The sequence below is a fragment of the Sarcophilus harrisii genome, chromosome 5, assembly GCF_902635505.1.
Source record: "Sarcophilus harrisii chromosome 5, mSarHar1.11, whole genome shotgun sequence".
In the NCBI taxonomy this organism is placed as follows: Eukaryota; Metazoa; Chordata; class Mammalia; order Dasyuromorphia; family Dasyuridae; genus Sarcophilus; species Sarcophilus harrisii.
Genome location: NC_045430.1, coordinates 227,655,755 through 227,676,579, shown reverse-complemented (window position 1 = coordinate 227,676,579; position 20,825 = coordinate 227,655,755). Strand labels below are relative to the sequence as shown.

Here is a 20,825-nt window from a genome sequence, read left to right as displayed (position 1 = left end):
TCATGCACACAACAGAAAAAAACTGAAGATCGTGCTCTTCAATTCTGATAGCACATTGCACCTGTATTCAAGATAGGATTAGCTTTTCTAATAAAATTTAAAAAAAAAAAAAAAAAAAGAGGAAAGGAAAAATCTGACTCGCCAGCCATGCATGCTATAGGAGACAGCCTCTATTCTTTGACAGCTCAGTTTGTCCAAACTTACTGTTTTCCTGCACCCTGGCCACGAAGCCTGTGAGAGGTATCTGTGGAGTCAACTGAGGCATAGGGGGAGGGGGTGGAGCAATAGAAACTGGTAGCAACAACACGGTATGGGGGAAGTAAAACAGATAAAGGAAAGAAAAAGAAACAAACAAAAAGCAGAAGTCAGTTACAAGGACCACAAACATAAGTATGCAAAGAACAGTCTGCAAATGAAACAAAACAAAAACCAAACAAAAACCAAACTAAAACTAAAACAAAACCTACAGCACCTCCAAGTTTATTTCCCAAAGCAAAGCTAAAGCTGAACTGGTTTGATCAAAGGATAATTTTTTTAAAAGAATAAAAACTTAAGTTAAAGACTGTTTAACCTCAGTAACAGAAAGCTTATGTAAGAGATAATGCTTAACACCACTACGATCTTTTTATATGAAGGATGAAATGGCAAACTGTGGGGCTCCTACTTCATAGGAATGCCTTTGACACTTAAAAGGGGACTTTCCTGCCATGCAGAAGGATAACAAATGCAGGTGTCCTCTGCTCTAAAATAAGAATATACCAAAACCCACATTTCAAATCCTCTAATTTTAGACCCATAAAGGACCTTAGGGCCCACTCTCCTCATTTTATAAGTGAGGGCAATGAGGACAAAAGAGAAGAAGCCATTTTACCAAAGACGGCACAGCTAACAAGTGGCAGAACTGTCTTCTATTCTAACATGCTAATCGCCTATCTTCTATTCTACTACCATATTATAACACTTATAGATAGAGCAAATGGGGAATAATTATGTTACCTTGATAGATTATTAACAGTTTCTTTAAAAGAAAATTCATGCAAGTAAAAAAAATAATTTGGATTTATAAAAATATATTTTAGTTACAATTTTCCAAGAATACCTCCACTTTGTAAAACAAGATATATTTGTATGCAAGTCTGAACTTTTATTTTAAAAGACCATTTATTCTTCAATAACAAGGGAAACCTAGTAACTGCTTGTGAATGTTTAATGTTTATTATTTCAACAAACAGTATTTACTCCTTATATTATTAATTACCCTAACATGTTTTGAATGACTGCAACACTGTTCATTTATTCATTGATAATTAAATGACATCTAATTTCTGATGAAAAATCACAAATTTGATGACTACTATAAATTCCAATTTTCTTAAAACTGATATAATTTCAAAGATATAGGTAAAAATTATGTATTCAGATGGTTAATCTTTCTATGTACTTTTTCACTTCTGACTAAAGAAAAGGTTAATTTTCCCTTGATCAATATTACACAATGATCAGAAAACATAGAACCTTCTGGGAAAAACTTGTCCTCCAAGTTATTACTAGAAATAATACTAAATAAATGTGTACATAGATACAGATAAATCTATAACTACATACACACATGTATCAAACTAATGTAATGGTGGCTTCCAATAACCACTAATCGAAATGAAAAATTCAGGGTCCATCAAAAAACTTGCAGGCACACAGAAAAATCTTAAACAGGTTCTTATGTTTCTAGGGAGGCAATAATCTAACAAACAAAGCAATAGCATTATTATTATCATCACTAATATTTACTTTGTTTAAAGATAGAATTCAATTGCTTCTAAAACTAATTTCAATTCTAACTCTACATGGAAAAATTCCAAATTAAAATGTTACAATTTTTTTTTAAAATACAGAATTTCTATGAATTTAACACATAAACACACACACTCTTATTTTAAAACAAAAACAAACAAACAAACAAACAAACAAACAAAAACCCTCTGGAACAGCCATGCTGGTTAGTATATGAACATGTATTTACTTTAAAAGAAAAAAATTTTTTAAAAGTTTGTTTTCAAAACATTAAAATAACCACCACATGAAAGAAAATGAAGTGGGAGGAGAAAAATATGCACATCAAAACACTAAATAAAAAAAATGCTGCAAAAATCATTACTTTTAACATCAACAGCAATCCAGACATTTGATGACAACACAATGAAATAATCTGAAATTTCAGGCCTTGTTTGGAATAAAATATTTTTAAGGAATTCATCCTTCTGGAAATTAAATTGTATTTGAATTAGTAGGATAATATTACTATACTAAATTAAATGGAACATGGAATGAGTCACTAAAAACTTTGCTATCCAGCAATGTCTTAGAAGGGAATAAAAGCAATATAATGAATGGGATCTACAACTATAACATATCACAAGTATAACTTGGTTTGAAAGACTTAAAATTATTGTATTTCAAATTGACAATTTTTTCTGCTTAGTAACATATCAAAATATTTCTAATTACTTCAGAAGTTATTAAGAACATGTAAAATTTATGAAGTAGTCAACACTTAGTTGTCTAGTCCCTCACCAAAGTAATGATTAGCAAAAAGCTTGAAAATAGCCCAATTTGATGCCTTTTATAACATCTCAGATAAATATTCTGATGAAAGATTTTAAATCCATAACAGTTTCCATATTATCTGTGGATATCAGATATCATCTTATACTACTCATGGTCTGTAAGGCTTAAAAAATTAGCCAAGGTAACAATCAGAAATCTTTCATTTTGACATTTTTAATTCAAAAATTAGATGTTTTTCTGTTACCTTCCACATAAAAATGTCATAATATGGTTAGGACATTCACTGCAAACAGTGCTAGCCAGTATATACTACCTAAAAGACTTTCTACATCAAAATTCTTCAACTAAAAGACACAAATTATAAATAAAAATAAGAGACTTTCTACTAGCATGTCCAGAATAATTTCTTTTAGTTAAACAAAGTCATCTAAAAATAGAAACAGCTTTAGAATTAAGTATTGGTCCATGAAGGTGATCTGGAGCTGTGTAGGTAAGTTGAAGAATTTATATTTATCAACAATATAGTCTTACAAAAGGACTCTCACTTCAGATTTTCTCTTTTTTGGTTAAATACAAAAAGCATATATCAACTATTGTCAATTCAAAGGATCTGAAGCTTTCCTAAAACTGCCAGCATCAGTAGCTTTTACACTACAGTGGTTAGTGCTGAGATGTGCCAAGATTAAACAGAATAAAGTATAAATAATATCTTTCTGTTTCTAAGATTATTTTTTTAAGTGAAACAAATAAAAGGGTAAATAATTATCAGAAATATTATCAAAGATCTGCTACCAACCAATTTGAGGCTCTCTTTTAACTTGAAACCCTTTAAAACAGTGATAGCCAGCAATTTCTTTGCCATTTTGAAAAAAGAAAATGTCAATATCACAATTTTGACAATATCCAATTTTCACAAGTAGTCTTAAGAACTATTTAGCCAATAAACACAAATTGAAATTCTTTTATTCCCAGAATATTTTTTTTTTTAAGTTTCAGTTTGTTTGTTTGTTTGTTTGGTTGGGGGGGGGGGGGGTTGTTGTTTACAACGACAATAAATACTATATGAATGACTTCAGTTGAATTTGGAACCCTATGTATTTTAGATGGTATAGAATTCAATGCAGAAAGTGATTATTACTCAGTCTTAATCATGCTTCAATAGGCACTAAAGTCCCGAAAGGAACAAAGAAACTAGCATGAAACTGTGGTTTTGATTGTTGTCTATCACTGGCAAGAATCACAGTTTCAAATAATTTACTTTCAAATTTCTCCACTGATGCTACATGCCTGTAAAGCACAGGGGCTTACTTGAATTTTGAGAATAAAGCGGACCGCCATTAACATGAGGTTGAGCAGAAAATTGAGCAGTCACAGAGGGAGTTCGTCTGTATCCACCCGAAGATGCCGAAGAAGTAGTAGAGTTGTGTCGTGAAATCTGCCTGGTCATTGTGCCATACTGGGAACCAGGAGCTGAACTCGGGGCCACTGAAAAGCATCAGCCAAAGGGAACCAACAAAAAAGACTTAAGCAACATAGATCATGTCACATGACAGAATCAGGGTCCTATGTTATGGTGTGAGGCTTGAGGCATGCAGAAAACAGAAGATAAGATGATTACTATAATTGTGAGTAGAATGGTCTTTTCTATTCCTTTGTAATGGAATAAAATACAGAACAAAATCAACAACAAAAAGAACAACTTGTTCAAAAAAAAGTTAGTTTTCAAATCTGAAAATACTATTTTCCATGTGTAACAAACATACCAATACCTCTGCACTGTTAAAGGAAAGGATAAGGTCTGGAATCAAATCTTCAATGCACAATCATGAGCATTTAGCTAGATGAATACATTTAATCATAAAATCAGAAAGTCTAAGACAATTTGCTCATGAGTCAGCCATATTTACTTTTTCATTCATTTCAATGACTGCATCAACAAATAGTATATTTTAGAGATTTTGTCAGAAACTTCTTTTTTTTTTTACAGAAATTTCTTCTATATTATACATTTGCAAAATTTATGTGTGAATATGTCTTCTCTGACAAAATAGAGATGTTCTACGTAAACTACATACATTTTTTTTTAGTTATGTAATTTTTAAAAAGTTTGTTAGCAAATTTTTAGATGTACCACCTTGGGTGGGAAGTGGAAAGGACAAGTTTTGCATAAAGCATGTTTTAATCTATTTATATGCTTTTTAATCTACATCCATCAAATAATATTTGTAAGTCACTGAATAACAACTGTAGAATACAAAGCGTGGATCAAGGCCTCTAAAGTATGCTGAATTTATCAAAGTTAACTTTTGAATTAACTACTTTTACATCAAAAATCTAAACTTTGTCAGTCAAGTGACAGAGTCCCCTCACTTTAATTTAATTTTATTTTTCTCTCTGACCTGTCCCAAAGTTACGGTAACTTAACTTTGTAGATGAAACTGGAAAGCTAAACAATGATCAAGAATATAAGACAATTTGGGGTTTCCTTTTGCAACAGGAATCATCTCCTTAAACAATTCAATTAAATAAGTGTTTATTTATTGCTTTTAAAATCATGGATTTCTATCCAATTCTAAATTGCTGAACACATTTTCTTCCATCTTCTTAAACAGAGTATTCCAAATATAAAGTAAATTTTTCTTACTAAGTTGGAGTCACTGTTATGATATTATGCTACAAAGGCAGTGATACAAATTCTAAGGCATAAAAAATCCCAATAATACTAAAAGTAAGCAAGCTCCAGATCTCTGGGGTTGCTGAATTGCTGTTACTTCTTGTTTCACTACTCTCCCTATAAAGCCACCAACAGCTTCTCTCACTAACTCTCTATTACTGCTTTTAATTTGTAGTGAGTTTGAAAAAACAAGGTTCAGAGCTGTGTGTACAAGCACCAATAAGCTTGCAACAAGCATCAAAGGAGATTCCAAGTACTTATTGTCTAGTAACTAGTATATTCACAACAGAGGAGTTTGCTATATCCAAAAGAAATGATCTATATTATTTAAGCCACAGGAGTATGCATTTATGGAAAAAATCATTGTCACAACAGATTTTTTTTAGCAGAGGACACATAAAAATTTGTGCACCCTAAGCCAGGGATGGCAAATGTTAGTATACCTAGAGGTTTTTGTAGCACATCCAACTGGACTTACAAAAATCTATATACTACTGAGGGCAAGTTTTCTGGTATTACTGTTACTGTTACATACCTTTACAAGAAATATAAGAATTTTAAAAATATTCTTTATTGGGCCCAGGCCAGAGGCAAACCCAACCTACCCTCCTAGAGTTATTTTTTATAGAAAGATTTCTTGGAGGGCAAGGAGAGAATGTTGATAATGACACTTTAACTATACTGGTTATTCAGGACTTTACAACAAATCTGTTTTGTTTTTAATCATATGACATACTATCATTTATAGGTGTCCCTCTTATGTATGCCATGTACTTTATAAAAAAGTCAATCAAAATTCATTTGTAACTAAAATTTAAATTATGCCAGTGTGTCACAAAATAGGCTGGAAGTCAATACTTTTATAATATCACCACCTTCTATTATAAGGGATCTTAAGCTCTTTTTAAGCCAAAATAAAGATATAGATATATATACATGTGTGTAACATAAATGCATGTGTGTATAAACATATATCCATCCATATATGTTTCCACATTTTCACAATGCAGACAAAAATATAATATTCAAGAATGACTAAAATAGTCGCACATAAAAAAAGCTATGCCTAAAGACTTTGATATTCTGTGTGAGCCAAATGAAGCAATGAAGGTCTTTCCTCCAAGACTCATTTCTATATTTGCTTTCTGCATAATTTAAAAGGCCTTTCACCAGAAGATATTAGTATAGATTAGAGATGTTAAACCTTCATACTTCTATCAATGATATACAATCCTTAGAAATCAAACCAAGTAGGTCTATTAGGAATAGAATTTATTATTAATTATGCCAAATAACCAATCACCTCCAGATTGACACAATTCTCACCTATCACACTGCCCATCAGGAGAGGTGGAGGAAGAGGTGGTGCAGGAGGAGCTCCAGAGGGAGGAGGGACAGAAATTTGTGCTAACAAAATAGTTCATAATGCCAATCAGAGAACAAGCAAGTGAACTAAATAGTCAGAAAATAGTAAAGCAATCAGAGTTTGCTAATAAAGTATATGAAAAGATAAATTGTTACAAACATAAGCAGATCTTACATCCTCAAATGAGAAAAAAAATTGATAATTAAAAGGGGAAAAAATTAAGTTAATAATATTCTAGGTTATAAAATACACCTATTTTTACAATATTTGATAGGATTTTCCCTTAATTTTCACAGAGGGGTTGTTGACCCTTTTCTAGTTCTTGGGATATTTTCTATTTTAAAAGTACCTTACATGTGTGTGTGCGTGTGTGTGTATATATATACACACAATGTATTTGTATTTAAGATATCTTTGTTAAGCTAATTTAAATGCACTGTTACAATAATTTAGATTTATTCCCCATCCTCTCAATAAAGTAATAGGGCTTTTATACATCTCATTTTCACTTTTACTACAATACTTCATGGAAAGTAGCATCAATTACTATTTCCAAACTACAGATGAGCCAAATAAGACACAAAAAAATTTTACACAACAAAACTATGTGATAGAATTATATCTCATAATTTCTTACAACTTATAAGACTATACTACTTACTATTCTATACTTCTTAAGAAAGAGTGTATAATCAATCAAATCTAACAAAGCTCAAAAATTCAAAAGAAATTTCATGTAGTTATTGATTATTTAACAATGTGGAGATGATATTTGTATACTATTTTTTAAATTTTACAAAGGATTTTCCTCATGACAGCTTTGTGATAGAGCAATTGTTATCACCACATATTTAACCAATAGCTAAGTATTCAATGTAAGAGAGAAAACCAATTAAATTAAAAATTATTTTTCTTCAAGTAGCAACCTAATAAATTCAGCATGTAAGGTTAGCCCATGGAAAAGAAAGCTGCTGACATAGTATTGCTAATGTAGATAAATTACTATAGTTTTCCAAATTATATGCCTACAAATGTAAATACAAGAAAGCGATTTTTCAAAAAGCATCACAAATAATGCACCTGGGCCAACAGTTGGTGGTGAAGGTGTAGGCACGGCAATGGGAATGCCAATACTGCTGCTTCCGCTATTTTCTCGACTTCCACTTCCTCCACTGCTACCACTGTAAAGAAAAATCGGCGTTATTCTTAAATTTCACTCAAAATAATTCCCCATAAATATTAACTTGAATGTTAAATTCTAATTTGGTAATAAATCTCATGAAATTCTAAAACCTAAACTGTATTGATAAAATCTGTCTCATATTCACTAAAGGACTTCAACAAAAGCTCGATGATTCTTTAGATGTATTAAAGGAAGAATTCTTTAAGGTATGCATTAGATTATGATAATCTTTCTGCTTTTGAAATTTTGTGATTCTGATTACAAAAAAGTTATTCAAAGCTTATTCTTATTCAAAGCCCTGGATTTGAATCCTAACACTGATTCTTAACAATGTGACCCTGGACAAATCACCTAAAATCCTCTGTGCCAACATTCTTATCAATAGAATAAGAGAACTGGATTAAGCAGATGGGTTTCTTTCAGATCTTGGGGCTTTCTTTTTTTAAAAATTTCTTCTATTAATATATATACTTTTAAAATAAAGCCTCTTATTTTCAAGACACATACATAGACAGCCTTCAACATTCACCCTTGCAAAACTTTGTGTTCCAAATTTTTTTTTCTCCTTCCCTTCCCACCCCTGCCCTCTAGGCAGCAAGCAATCCAATATACAGCATATTATTAATCACCTCTCTACAAGTAATTTCAGGTGCATAGTCTGCAGTCAATTCATTTTTAAAAGAGCAAGTTAGTTCTACAAAGACCAGGGCAACTACTTATATTAAGAAATACTCTGAGAATAAAGCCCAGAGACAACAAGCCCTATGCAATTAGCAGTCTGTAGCCCAAGAAATTGGGAATATTTGCATGAGGAATAAAACTAAAATGAATCCCTCAAAGATTTGACTAAAAACCTAAAGATGTAAACAGTAAAGTTTTCTGACATTCTGGCATTTCCCAGCATCTAAAAACACCTAAAGCAGTACTTGATTTTTCTACCTCAATCCAAACATTTTAAAATTTAAAAAAACATTTAATTTCTAAAACAGTTAAAAATCAGGATTAAATAACATTGTTGATAGACATGGAAAAGTTAAAAACAGAAAAATTGGTTCAAATATGCAATATCTCCCTTTTCACTGATATATGCAGCACCAATCTTGTGAGAATACTTCACATCTACTTAATATATTTTAGATGTTTTTATATCAATTATATTCAGTTTTCACTTTCAGAAGATGAGGTACCTGTGTGTTCTTGGTCTCTGATTTAAAGATGCCGTCCTTCCTGGACTATGCTGGCTTCCAAGCCTGGCTGGACTTGTCATATAATCATTGGGAACCGTCGGGGGTTTAACAGGTTCCAGGGTTTTATAAGGAGTATTCCGCCTAAAGAAGGAAAACAAAATGTTCTAGAATATGAATGAGAAAAAAAGGCTTGATAAAAAGATTTTTTTACTTCAAATCAGAATGTGATTTTACTGATGCATATTAACAAAATGAAAATTAACGAAAGTGAGAAATAAAATGTATTTTTACCTTGAATATAATAATAATGCTGATTTACTAAAACTAAAAACAACTCAATTCTTAGGGCAAAGACTTCAAAATCAAGGAATCAATCAAGTTGCTTGCTGATAATTCTCTTAGAAGGCAAAAGACAATAAATCTTCCAAAAGTAATACAAAACTATGCTGGCCATTCTAAAATACAACCACTGACAGATTGGGCAATCCATCCCCCAAGCTCTGTGATCAAATGGAATCAACCTAGAATCAACTAGCAATGATTAAGTACTTCTTATGTGCTAGGCACTGTGCATTAAAGGCAGGGCTTTTTCATTTTTTTTTTGTTTTTTTTGGTGTGACCCAGGGTCTTATTGAGACCAACAATTCAGAAGCTTTGCTTTAAAACAATTAAAAAGTACAAACAGTCCTTTCCCTTACAGTCTAAATGGGAAAGAAATATGCAAACAAGGTGCAAATGAAGATGAATTTCAAAGAAAAGAAACCAGCATTAAAGGGGGGAATGGGAAAGGCTTCAAAGAAGGAGGGAAGATTTTAGCTGAGAACTGAAGAAATTCAGAAAAAACATTCAGGCAAGCAACAGCTAGCTATATGTATCTGTATCTCTCAAAAAAGCTAGGTTCCAAAACACACACACACACACACACACACACACTCCATGGCACTATATACCTTTGAAAGCTATGTCATTGATAATGACCCTAAATAAACAGAAATCACTCAAATATTTGTAGAAATGAACTTGAAGTTCCCCGTATGAGGTTATTTATGTGACTTAAAAGGATGAAAATTTTGAATTATTTTAAGGAGTCAGCAGAGGCTCAATGATAAATGTTATCCATTAATAATAACACTTTATAACAGCCAATGCTATAAAAAATTATGAATTAAATAAGTTACACACAGATAAGATTGTTCAAGATTTCAAATCCCATTTGATACTTTGCTGATAGAATGTAGTCAACAATTTCAAAAGAGTTTAATTCAAAATTGGATATTTAAAAAGTAAAACATTTTTTTTTTAAAAGTAAGATCAGTGAATAATGAAGCATCTTTTCTCCTAAGAGAGCTGATTGTTTCCACATATAGATAGTACTTCCTTTTTGAGATCACCACTACGAAAGCAGTAGGATAAATAGGGTGGGTGACAGGACAAGTAAAAATTTCCATTTTACATATAGACAAGCCAAAACAAAGAGACTAAATTGTCTTGTGCAAGGACAAAAAGTCAGTAGAAAAATCATGGGAAATGATTTCCTAAGAAGCTATTAGGTACTCTTGCAGTATCTACCTTCAGGCAAAGTCCAGTCTTTCCTACTCTACTCATCCACCATATCTTGTTCTACTTTGTATCATGCACTATTCCCCTCCCGCCCCCCATATATGCCAGTTTCTCCCTTTTAGATCATAAGCTCCATGAAGACAGACTCTATTATTAATCACTATGTCTTCCCTCTAGGGAAAAAGGATGCTTTGTAGATAATAGGTATACAAATGTTTAGTTTAAATAAACAGGAGATAAACAAATTATCTACACTGAGAGATAATCTTTTTTTTTTTTTTTAAACCATTTGTCTGGGGTGGGAATCAAAGAACTTAAAACACACCAGCATCATGCCTAGAATCAAAAAAAAAAAAAAAAAAAAAAAATTGAGAAGCAAAAGAAAAATTAAATACTTATGTATCTTAAAGCTCTTACAAGCATTCCCAGGAAGTCATAACTGAAATATTTTAACCATTTTAAAAACTAAGAAACGCAAAAGGCATATTATACAAAATTAACATTTGCCCAAAAGATTTATAACTGAAATATCACATAAACTTATGAAAGCATATCATGTTTGCAAGAAACCAAAGTAAAGCTGAAATACAGAAAATATCTTGTCTACAAATAACCTTAACTCTCCCACAAAAAGGGATATAATTCTAACCATCCAGGGTCCCCATCAAAGGGACTATAATGAAGTACCAAAGGCATATAACAATAATAATTATGAGGATGATGATAGCACTTATGTGGCACCTAATGTATCAGACAATATGTGCTATATGTGCAATGAGCTTAACAAATATATTTCATTTGACCATTATATGGGAGGTAGGTGCTATGACTATTCCCATTTTACAACTGAAGAAACTGAGGCAATCAAGATTTAAATGACTAAGTGTATGAAGTGGGATATGAACTCAGGATTGACTTGCTGACTCCAGGCCCACAACTCCACCAATTGTACTAAAGAAACTTTTATATGAAAAGGAAATCCTGTGGTGTGGATCCCAAGGACATTAATGTTCAAATACAGGACTCTTAATACATTTATTTAATATAGAGTTTACTTAACACTAACATCCATTTACTCAGTAATCTAAAAATTCCTTTCAGAAGTAATAAGTACTGGATTCTTACCCCAATGTTCCCCGGCCTGACATAGGAGGGCTTGGCGGTTTCTGTGTAGGTGGATTTGTTCTCGACAATGTGCCAGTTCTTGCAGGCTGGTTATTTCCATGCTAAAATATTGAAGGAAAGACTTTTATTTTCATATCAAATTGTTCTCTTGGTGTTTTGACACTCAAGTATTATTTTTTAATATAAGGATGTGAAGTGAGGCTTCCCAGACAATTTTGAACAGCACATTTTAGTAAGTAAATGTGCTGAAAACCAAGGAATAATTTTAATACTAAAAATTAAATTTTTGGCTTTTATTTCCACTATTATTTTTAATTCCATTTGTACATGTCTAAAAGTTAAACACAAATTAATGGTTAAAGCACTTTTTTAAAAGTTGCTAATTATCTTTCATACTAGTAATTTTCATTCAAGTACTAGGTCTTCAAAAACTTAAAGATAAGAATGATCTCATATTTCCACATTCAACCAAATATTTTGCTATTCATTTCCTTGGATGAAAATATGCAATGTCGGGGAAGCCTCCTAAATTGTAAGTCAATAAGAGCAAGGCATCCATCTATCAAATATGAGCAAAGCATTAAATATGTTAGAGAAATGGAGATATCTATATAAAGGCAGATGTTAATATATCTTTGATATATTAACACATCCAGTTGCTGATCTGAATTTAAATTGAGCATGTTTATTCTATATAACCTATGAAAAAGCAGAGATATACAAGAGCATTTTCAATTTTAGTGGCTTTGCAGCCTTTATCAATAGAAGGGACACTGGATCAAATGAGAAATAACTGCTCTTACCTTGGCTTTTAGCCACTTTATGTTGGCAAAAAAAGGGGGGAAAAAGGTAAAAATTAATTCCAGATAGATCACATCTGACAGGACAGGTTCAAAGTTACAGTTAATTTTTACTATGTAATTACATTCCAAATACGCTATAAGTTGTAAAGTACCCATAAGGAAAAGGAAATTATAGTGGGTACTTGACAAATTGTTTTTTTTTAAATAATGACATATCTATATGATGCCAAAACAACCACCTGACTAATTCAATTCACTCAAACACAATTCAGTAAATGAGTTCTTAAAAATTGGTGACAGAATTTATTGACTTAATTAGGTGAGAATTTTAATGAAATAGTCTCATGAAAACCAAACATTAGCTTTAACAGTTCTTTATCTTACAAATTTCATCCCATTAAATTACAGATTCCAATATTTATGACCCAAGTGTATTCATTATAACTTGCAATTAAATACCATCTAAGTCAATACATCATATTTTTCACAATGCTTAGACATTTAATTAATATGGGAAAGTCAAGTTTATAAGTATCCACCAAACTGAGTGAACATTTGCAGAATGATACTGTTTCCATAGATGAGAAATAATGTCAACTGGTATCCATTTGCATTTGAATTTGACATTATTGCTATAGGCATTTTAAACCCAATATGTCCAAAACTGAACTTTTTATCCTTATCCCCAAACCTTCACCTTTCCAAAGCTTCCTATTTATAGTCAAGAAGGCCACTATTTTCCCAGTCCCCCCCAGGATCACAAGCTAGATATTATTCTCAACTCCTTTCTATTTCTCATCTGCCATATACAATTTGTAGCCAAAGACTGTCAATTTCACCTTTTCAACATCTCTTGAATACATTCCCCTCTCTCTTTTGACTGGTATATAGTCAAACACCTCACCCATGGTCTGCTACAACCTGCCGATGAGTCTGCCTACCACAAATCTCTCCAATCCAGTTCATCCTCCATGCAGCCACTAAGGTTTTTTTTCTTAAAATATAGGTCTAATAATGAGACAGCCTACTTGGTTAATTCCTGTGGTTTCCTACCACTTCTAAGATAAAAATTCTGTTCAATAATTAAAGCCTTATTATAAACTCATTCTCCTCAACCACCTTTCTAGTCTTCCTACAGTTTAATCCTCCTTTCCTCCACCTCTCATTCCACAATACAATCTTTAAGGCACTGACTCTGGCCTGCCTGCTATTCTTTTAACATAACACTCCACATACTAGCTCCACGCATTTTAAATGGCCATCTCTAATGCCTACAATGATCTTTCTTTTTATCTCCATATTCCAGCTTCCTTCAAGTTCTAAGTAAATTCTACCTTCTACAGGAAGCCCTTCTCAATCCCAATTAACACTATGCCTTTCCTTGGTCAACTGCTTCATCTTTGAGCAGTTTATGTCATTATGTCACACAGCGATTTATTTGCATGTTGACTCTCACTTTAGACTGTGAATTTGAGAGCAGAGGCTGCCTTGAAGCTCTATGAAGACCGATTACACAGTAGACGTGCCAATCCTGTCCCCTGCAACCCCAAATTCATAAAGCGCACTAAACAAAAGCTGAATGAAAAGAGAAAGCCAGAAGCTGGAGGATGGAGGCAGAAAGGGCTTCATTGTCCACTCTTCATTCCAAATGTCCATGCTAACACCTTTACTCTAGGTGAGTGTTTTCCCCCCTCCATGACACAGCTTCCACAAAGCTCTTTTAAACTCTCCCAGAATGTTACAGACTAAGAAACTGTTACAAATTACACGTAGGGGAAACCCTCAATCAGTTATTTATATTCTACCAGAAGAGAAAGGAAGGGGTAGGAGAAAAAAGACTTGTTTCAGTGAGATACACAAATTATTATTTCTATGCCAATGAAGTGAATACATTATGGAACCTATATTTGATATTCATATTCTTTATTTGTCTTCAGTATAGCTTCTAGATGACTCAAATATCTGTTTGTCAAGAAAATATTGAATAAAGAAGGCTAAATACTATAACTCAAGACACTGAACCATGTTTGTTTCCAAATAAAATGCTTCCAAAAACCACGTGCTCTTTTTATTTTTTTAATGGATTTATAATATCTAAGCACTGACAGTAACAAACATCTATATAACAAAGAAGAAAAAGTAAACCCAATTATCAGATCAAATTCCTTTCCCAGATTTCAGTCCTATTAGTATGTCACTATTTTTTTTTTTTTTTTTGCTGAGGCAATTGGGGTTAAGTGACTTGCCCAGAGTCACACAAGCTAGGAAGTGTTAAGTGTTAAAATTTGAATTCAGGTCCTTCTGATTTCAGGGCTAGTGCCCTATCCATTATGCCACCTAGATACCCTGTCACTGTTTTTTAGATGATAAAAAAGATCTTTCATTCTCCAAACAGTAGAAATCAAAATTATTTACATAAATAATCCTATATAAACTTTTAACAAGCACAAATTTTAAAATGATCAATTTCTTACACTAGATTGATTTATTAAAATTATGTGCTTCATAACAATATAACAACGTGGTTAACATCCATAGCTTATGATTGCTCCAAAATATTTTCCCCTTCTATACTAAATCTGGTATTTAACTACTTTGTGTTTATTCTATTTATAAGCTTATTTATGTTCTTAATTTTCATGTTGGAGTAAAGACTGTTTTGGCTTTCTTTTCTTTTTTTAAATCTCCATTATTTAGCACAGTACCTGGCACACAACAGATGCTTTGGTCACAATCTATGATTTCATTGGTATGGGGAAATCTCAAGAGAGGAAATTCCCTTTATCAAACAGATCTACAAATGTTATGCAACTCAGAGTCTTACAGAGATGTGCTGAGATACTAAAGTTGCTTGCCTTGAATCACACAGCTTAACCCAATCTATCCCCTGGTAAATTCCAACTAGAAATTTCTTACAGAAATATTTGATTTAAGAGAATTGTTGAAGCAAAAATAAAGTGTCTTAATTGAAAACGTTTGATTCATTTAATTTTCTAAAACATAATTTCGTAATAGGAGGATAACAATTTTTAATTAATCTCCCTAGTTTACTTGCAGTTAAGGATATTGATTTTTTAAATGACTGACTTGCAGACAACCAAGACCCTCTAAGAACCAACAATTCACAAATGATCTTCACTTTAAATTTATTTCAATAATTATTTTCCATGGGAAAAAAATGTTCTTCAAGAGTACTTTCTAATTCCCTTAGGAGGAAAAGCCTGGGAATAAAAATGTCAGAAGAAAAAATGCTTATTCAGAATAACTGCTAGCTTCTACAAATTTAAAAAGAATTTATGTATTTGTTCAAGAAATCAATAAGCATTTATTCAGTGAAAATTATGTAAGTTTTCAATAGTTAGGTTTCTTAAGGAGCTTATCATCCATAAGTTAAGATAAATTTTGTCTGTCTCTACACATACGCACATGCCCACAAACATACTGCTGCATGGGTTTCTGGGGAGGGCACTAGCAATTGAGAAGAATCAGAAAAGATTTCTGGGGAGTGGGGGAAATTAAATCACTAAGCAAAGCAAAAGCACAGAGACAGAAAATGGAGTTCTATGTATGAGGAATACTTAAGATGATCAGTTTTGCAGGACTATAGAGTGCAATAATATGAACAAGATACATATGAGATATATGAGGCTAGAATGGCAAGTTGGGATCAGACTGTCAAGGTCTTTACATTCCAAACAGAGGTATATGTCTCGTATGTATACTTTTTCTAACTAAATTTGAAAAAGGTACGGTTATACAATAGAATCTTTATTTTATGGGTAAAAATGAATATTAAAAGAATTTAAGTTAATTACTCCCAAAATTTAAATATAAACATCATTAAGTGAAAAAATATCATGGGTTTGGTTTTTTGGGGGGAGGGTAAAAGGGAGATATATAAACTGCATAAAGACTGACATAACATAACTTTCTGGTCTTCACATTTATCAGTAGTGTGCTCTTGATACGGTGGACAGCTAAAAATTAACTTTCAAGAGAACAGGAACTGGACAAAACAACAGAACAAAAGAAATGAAGTGCTACTTGTATGATAAGCTAAAAGAATCAGAAAAGCAATCCATAGGCAAAAGCTGCCCTATTTGTCCACTACCAACATTCTCTACCTCCCTCACAATACAATATCTGCCTACTCTTTCTCAAACAGCTTTCCCTTAATCTTCTGAGTTCCCTAGCAGCCTAAATTAGTCCAACTTAAATGCAGTTTCCAGCTCAGTTAAAAAAAAAAAAAAAAAAGTGTTATCCACCCCCATTTCACTTTATTTGAACCTCTCTAATTTACTTAGGGATTGTTTTCTACTTCAGCTACACATTCTTTCTCCCCAGTAAGACAAAAACTTTGCTGAAAGGTAGCATCATGGTACAATGAAACAGACTGTGGCTCGAACTGGGGGACCTGGTTTCAAAATTCAGCTCTGATCTTACTTTTGTGATATTAGGTGAAACTTATTTATAACCTATTTCAGTTTCCTCATTACACAGTTGAAGAGCCAAGATCAACATTGAAGTTCTCTTAAGCCCTTGATCTATATCTTATAGCTATATTACCCCTAAACTTTCGCTCTCTCCCTACAACTAACATAGTCCTATGAAAATAAGAATCAAATTCACTAATCAAGAACTAGGTTCTTTAATATATGGCACATTTGTGAAGTACATTAATCTCAACTGAGACAATGCCAACAAAGAGTTCATATGTCTTTACAGTAAAATTTTCAAATACAAATCTGACTACATGATAGAAGAGTCAAGTGTAATGTAAAATAGTACCTACAGAGTAAAATACAGTTTGAGTCAATCAATAAAATATACATATCAAACTTATTTAACACATTTTAGATTTACAGAAACCACTCACTTCTATAATAATTTTTTTTAACTGACTAAGACTTCCAGGTTATAAACAAAGAGAACTTTTATCTTAGGATAACAAAAAACAATTTACTGGAAGATAAGAAGATTAATTCCAGTTTCTATACAAAGTGAGAATTTTATTTAAATTAAAGTCTAAAATAATATAAGTAGAATACAGGACTTATTCATTTGAAGATCTGATTATATTACTCTTAAATATAAAGATGTCAAACAGATTGCATTGTTTCTCTCGACAATGGGAATTACATTTAACTACCAGCTTTATGCATTCATGCCATCATCAATCATATAGAACAGTGGTTCTCAAACTTTTGTTCTCAGTATCTTCATGTTAAAAAAAAAACTATCGAGGATCTGTTCAAAGAGTTTTTGTTCACATGGGTTATATTTATAGCTATTTACTATATTAGAAATAAAAAATAATTTTGAATTTGTAGACCCTCTGAAAAGGTTTCAGAGACCCCCAACAATTCTTTGGACTACACTTTGAGGACCACTGATATAGACACATTAAGTATCAATGGGTAGGTGGGGACACAATTCAACTATTCATGGTTGAGGAAGGATAAGGTAAGAGAAGGGCCTGCAAATAGAAGTATTGAAAAAGACATTCAAGATAGGAATCCCTAAGTTTCTGTGAGGAGCATTGACTTTTCACTCTTCTAATACATTGAGATGACTAGTGTAGTAGCAGTAGTAGTGGTCAAAAGTGCTGTAATCCTCAAATCAGAACAGGGAAAATATTGTGCAGAATGAGGGACAGAATACTACTCAATGCCAGCTTTGGGAAAACCCACTGGAAATCTTGAAAAACTCCATGTGAGAGTGGAAATAAGACAGGAAATCTACAACATAAATCTTTAAATTCTATTAAAAGCTCCCAGTTCTAGGAGAAAATATATAATCCCCAAAACAATCGAGACTGACCTAATCACCTGGACATGAAAAGGAAAAAAATAGCCCTGTAAGAAAAGGCTCTAAAAATAATGTTTTGGTCATGTATACTTATTGTGTATCTAAGTTATATTTTAATATATTTAACATCTACTGGTCATCCTGCCATTTAGGGGAGGGGGTGGGGGGGGGGTAAGAGGTGAAAAATTGGAACAAGAGGTTTGGCAGTTGTTAATGCTGTAAAGTTACCCATGTATATATCCTGTAAATTAAAGGCTATTAAATAAAAAAAAAAAAAAAAAAAAAAAAAAAAAAGAAAAGGCTCTAAAATTACACTGGGTTAATCTACCCTGAATAAAGATTGGCTAAAATTATTCTTCAAAATGCCATAAAATGATGAATGATTCATCAGAAACTTAATCCTTTGAGCACCTAATTTTGTTTTGTCCCTCTCCACCTCTCAAGAAATGTGTACAGATGGCAAGGGAATTCATTCCAATAATCTCTCTCCAAAGTTTTTTTTAGCTAAAAAGAAAGCAACGTTAAACGATAGACAAATAATTTATGTGATGCAACTAACACATCACCATGTTTCCTTGGCGATGCAAAAAAAGAGATACTACAAAAGGATGAAAAACTGACACAACACATTAAAAGTTACATAGTCCCCACTGTCATAAAAATGGGTTATAACAATTCATTTTAAAATGTGTACTTGATAAATAACCGAGGCAAAACAGAATTCTTAAATATCAGAATAAGTAATTTAACCCAATATAAGTCAATACAGCTAGTCAAGTTAGTGAATCGCTTTCATAAGTATTCTATATACCATGTTACCCATGAACAATAATTGTCTAGTAAAACCATCATTGTAATCTGCATCATCTTAAAAATTTCAAACAAACATGTAGTTTATAGAAATGCTTACCTTGACACCATGGCCCACATCATCCAGTACTGTATAGTCTATAGGTTTTCGAATGTACCTTACAGGACGTTCCATATTTGCAGGTGCTATTATTTTGTGAGTTCTGGATGTATTCTTATTTGTTGTCAAAATACCTATTTCTCTCCGAGCCACTTTCTCTTTATGAATGTCCACAGTCTATATTTCAAAATGGACAAAGGAAAAAAAAAAAAAAAAAAAAAAACCACTGTTAAAAAAGATGCCCACTCAGCCAGAGAAAGAAGAGAAAGCAGAAGATCAAAGTTCTCTTGGAACAAATTACTTTCATCTAAAATATATTTTTTAAAAAATCTTTAAATATAGAGAAATGCTTTCTTTCTTCAAAACATTCATAGATGTGCTTCTAGAACAATTAAAAACTTCTAAACATCATATACAGTACTCATTTGACCAAGTTTACATGGCAAAGTAAAAAATACATTATTATATTCTATAGGTCTATTCCAGAGCTTTAGGTACCTGTGACTCCAGACACAAGCTAACACAAGTATTTCCCAAAGCACAAGTGAATGAAGAAAATGGGCTTAAAAGTACATTCTGTTTGGAAAGATTTAAGTCACAAATAATTTCTAGCAAGGATGTTTTCTTTCTAAGAGGTTCGCAAAAATCTAAAACAATGAAATGATTAAAGGCAAAAAATTCCAGTCATTCCCACCATGCAAGTGAGAATCTTGAAAAGTCTATTATTTGAAGCAAGTCACTTTACCTGCGAAATATAGGATGAAGGAATGTAAAATAAAGGATAGAGCTAAATTATCTTTAAATTCTCACTTCTAAAATTCTATGACTCTAAAGTATTTTTAGCATCATTCATGTGGCCAGTACTATTACATAACTAATAAAATACTTTCCATATCTTCCTATTTGATCATTGATATCTCTGAAACAAGAAGTTAAACAGGAAGCCACTAGAGATTTTAAGAGGTATACCAGGAGTAGGATGTCATGAAAATGGTTTAATGGTGCTTAATAATAAGTCTAATGATGACTAAACTTAGACTCAAAGTTGAGAAAATGACATTTCCTCCATTCATTGCTGAATTAGGGGACAAATGAGTATAGGATACAACACATGGTAAGAGAAACTGTCTATGTGACAACAAAAAAAACACTTAGTAAGCGCTTCTGTTCTAGGCCAGGTACTGTGCTAAGCACAAGGTATACAAAGAAAGGGAAAAACCAGTTTGAGATTTCAGGGACCTCACAATCTTCTAATATGCAAATAATTATGTTCAAACAAGACAAAGAGAATAAACTGAAAATAATCAACAGAAGGAAGGCCCTAGCACTGAGAAACGATTTCTGTAGAAAGAGCACCGTTAGTTGGCACTTGAAGAACACTAGAAAAGTCATAATATGGAGATAAAGAAGGAGAAAATGCCAGGCATTAGAAGCAGCCAATTACAATGCATGGAGCTGATAGTAGAAACGCTATGTTCCGAGAACAGCAAAACCCACGCCAATAGATTGAAAAAAATATGGGATGAGGGAAGGGATGAAAAATGAAAAGTAAAAAAAACTGAAAAAGTCATTAGGAGACTAGTAATAAAGGGCTTTGAATGCCAAACCCAATTTTATAGTTTATCCTGGAGGTAATAGGCAGTC

At 32.4% G+C, this 20,825-nt stretch overlaps 1 protein-coding gene across 10 annotated transcripts in view; it reads right to left on the bottom strand.

Annotated features, from left to right (window-relative positions):
• ABI1 (abl interactor 1) overlaps positions 1–20,825 on the bottom strand; it is an 88,700-nt gene that overhangs the window by 7,620 nt on the left and 60,255 nt on the right. For 2 of the 10 annotated variants that reach the window (XM_031939839.1, XM_031939836.1), the window contains exons 3-10: positions 19,182–19,358; positions 12,464–12,478; positions 11,661–11,761; positions 8,976–9,116; positions 7,686–7,786; positions 6,566–6,646; positions 3,874–4,050; positions 205–291 (exon numbers count right to left, since the gene is read on the bottom strand). In XM_031939839.1, coding sequence (XP_031795699.1) covers positions 205–291; positions 3,874–4,050; positions 6,566–6,646; positions 7,686–7,786; positions 8,976–9,116; positions 11,661–11,761; positions 12,464–12,478; positions 19,182–19,358 — 880 coding nt within the window. The remainder of the gene's footprint in view (positions 1–204; positions 292–3,873; positions 4,051–6,565; positions 6,647–7,685; positions 7,787–8,975; positions 9,117–11,660; positions 11,762–12,463; positions 12,479–19,181; positions 19,359–20,825) is intronic. The other 8 variants (XM_031939832.1, XM_031939831.1, XM_031939830.1 and 5 more) reach the window with 8 other exon arrangements.